Source organism: Muscardinus avellanarius (assembly GCF_963383645.1).
Source record: "Muscardinus avellanarius genome assembly, chromosome: 3".
Taxonomy (NCBI): Eukaryota; Metazoa; Chordata; class Mammalia; order Rodentia; family Gliridae; genus Muscardinus; species Muscardinus avellanarius.
In genome coordinates, this window is record NC_137788.1 from 33,865,417 (window position 1) to 33,867,454 (window position 2,038).

At 43.0% G+C, this 2,038-nt stretch overlaps 1 protein-coding gene across 1 annotated transcript; it reads left to right on the forward strand.

Moving 5' to 3' along the window:
* Positions 1-216: 216 nt before the first annotated feature.
* EXO5 (exonuclease 5) lies at positions 217-1,362 on the forward strand (the record flags this gene model as incomplete). The annotated part of the gene is made up of 1 exon (XM_080691042.1): positions 217-1,362. Exon 1 carries the CDS (start codon positions 220-222, stop codon positions 1,360-1,362), a length of 1,143 nt encoding a protein of 380 aa, XP_080547168.1. The 5' UTR covers positions 217-219.
* Between the last annotated feature and the right edge of the window lie 676 nt (positions 1,363-2,038).

Consider the following 2,038-nt stretch of genomic DNA (forward strand, 5'->3'; position numbering starts at 1 on the left):
AGTAGACATATATAGATGGTACAGGAATAATTTTGTAAAGTGTATCAGTATAAAACTCTTTGGCATTACAACGTGGTCATGAGTTAGTTTCTTTAAAGAATACAGATAAATAATTTGTCATGGTTCTTTTTTTATTTGAAAGTGCTTTTGAGAAGTTTATTCAGACAATGCATTTTTAACATGTTTTGCAGGGCCCTCCCTCTCATCCAGAGCTGTGCCATGGCAGAGGCTGGGGAAGAAGACACAGTGTCAGCAGAAGCCTCTGGGTTCTCAGACTTGAGTGATTCAGAGCTCCTAGAGTGTGTGGACCTGGAAGATGCTGAAGAGTCAGGTGCTTCAGTTAGCAAGCCTGGCCCTTCTGCTAGCAAGCCTGGCCCTTCCTCCGGGCCCCTTGGGAAGAATGACAAGCATGTGAACTTACAAAACTGCAAAAGAGAATTGGATGTTTCTTCACCCATGGAAAGATTCCACTTAAAATATTTATATGTCACTGACCTGTCTACTCAGAATTGGTGTGAATTGCAAGTGGCGTATGAGAAGGAATTGCCTGGTTTTTTGACACCTGAGAAGTCATCTGTTTTGGACACTGGTGCCAGCATTCACTTAGCTAGAGAACTAGAGCTTCATGATCTTGTGACTCTCTCCATCACCACTAAAGAAGATGCTTGGGCTATTAAGTTTCTGAACATACTATCAACGATTCCTGTCCTGCAGTCAGAGGGACGCATCAGAGAGTTTCCAGTATTTGGGGAAGTGGAGGGTGTGTTTCTTGTTGGAGTGATTGATGAGCTGCACTATACAGCTAAGGGGGAACTGGAGCTGGCTGAGCTCAAGACCCGCAGGCGCCCTAATCTCCCTCTGAAAGCTCAGAAAAAGAAAGACTATTTTCAAGTCAGCCTATATAAATATATCTTTGATGCCATGGTGCAAGGAAAAGTTACCCCTGCTAGCCTAATCCATCACACAAAATTGTGTCCAGACAAGCCACTGGGGCCTTCAGTGCTGAGGCATGCCCAGCAGGGCGGCTTCTCGGTGAAGTCTTTAGGTGATCTCATGGAATTGGTTTTCCTGTCTCTCACACTATCTGACCTCCCAGTTATTGACACCCTAAAGATTGAGTATATTCATCAAGAGACTGCAACTGTACTGGGTGTAGAGATTGTATCCTTTGACGAGAAAGAGTTGAGAGACAAGGTGCAGCATTATATGGCTTACTGGATGGGCCACCGAGAGCCTCAAGGGGTTGATGTGGAAGAGGCTTGGAAGTGTCGGACATGCAGCTTTACAGACCTCTGCGAGTGGAGGAAGTGTGGTGGAGTGCTCACCGCCACGCTGGAACCCCAGGCCAAAAAACCCAAATGAATAGAAGGTATGACTTCAGGACTGATGCTCCTCTGCTCCGAATGATGTGCCTGAGTAAAAGAGGGCCAGTCTTTGAGCTTGGCTTTCATGGATATTGTTCTTATTTTGTACATTTTTGTAACCTCTAATCACATTCCGATTCAGGATCAAGGTTCAGGAATGAATGAGAAATCTGGGGTTATACATCTCTGCATCTTTGACATGGATTGCTAGGAAGATGGGTGCTCATCATGGCTAAAGCAGAGGTATACTTTAGCAAATGTTTTCTTAAAATTTATCAGATTCTGGTAAATCTTCCTTATTTTTTCTCAATTAGTGCTTTCTGTATTTTACATAATAAAATGAAATGCTGTCCAGGACAGTTGGACTATTTTGTTTTCATATTCTTAGTCCTTGAAAGAGGACTTCTACACGTGATTGTATGTTATTCCACCCTTTAAATTTTTATGTAAATATATTTTTGGAGCAGAATTAACATGAACAGATCAGGAATTTAAAGTAACCAAAATGCCAGGCATGGTGGCACATACTTGTAATCCTACTACTTGGGAGGCGGAGGCTAAGACAGGAAGATCACAGGTTTGAAGCCAGCCTCAGCAACTTAGACCCTGTTTCCAAATAACAAAAAGGTCTAAGGATGTAATTCTGAGGTAGAATCCCCTGGGTTCAATCCCCA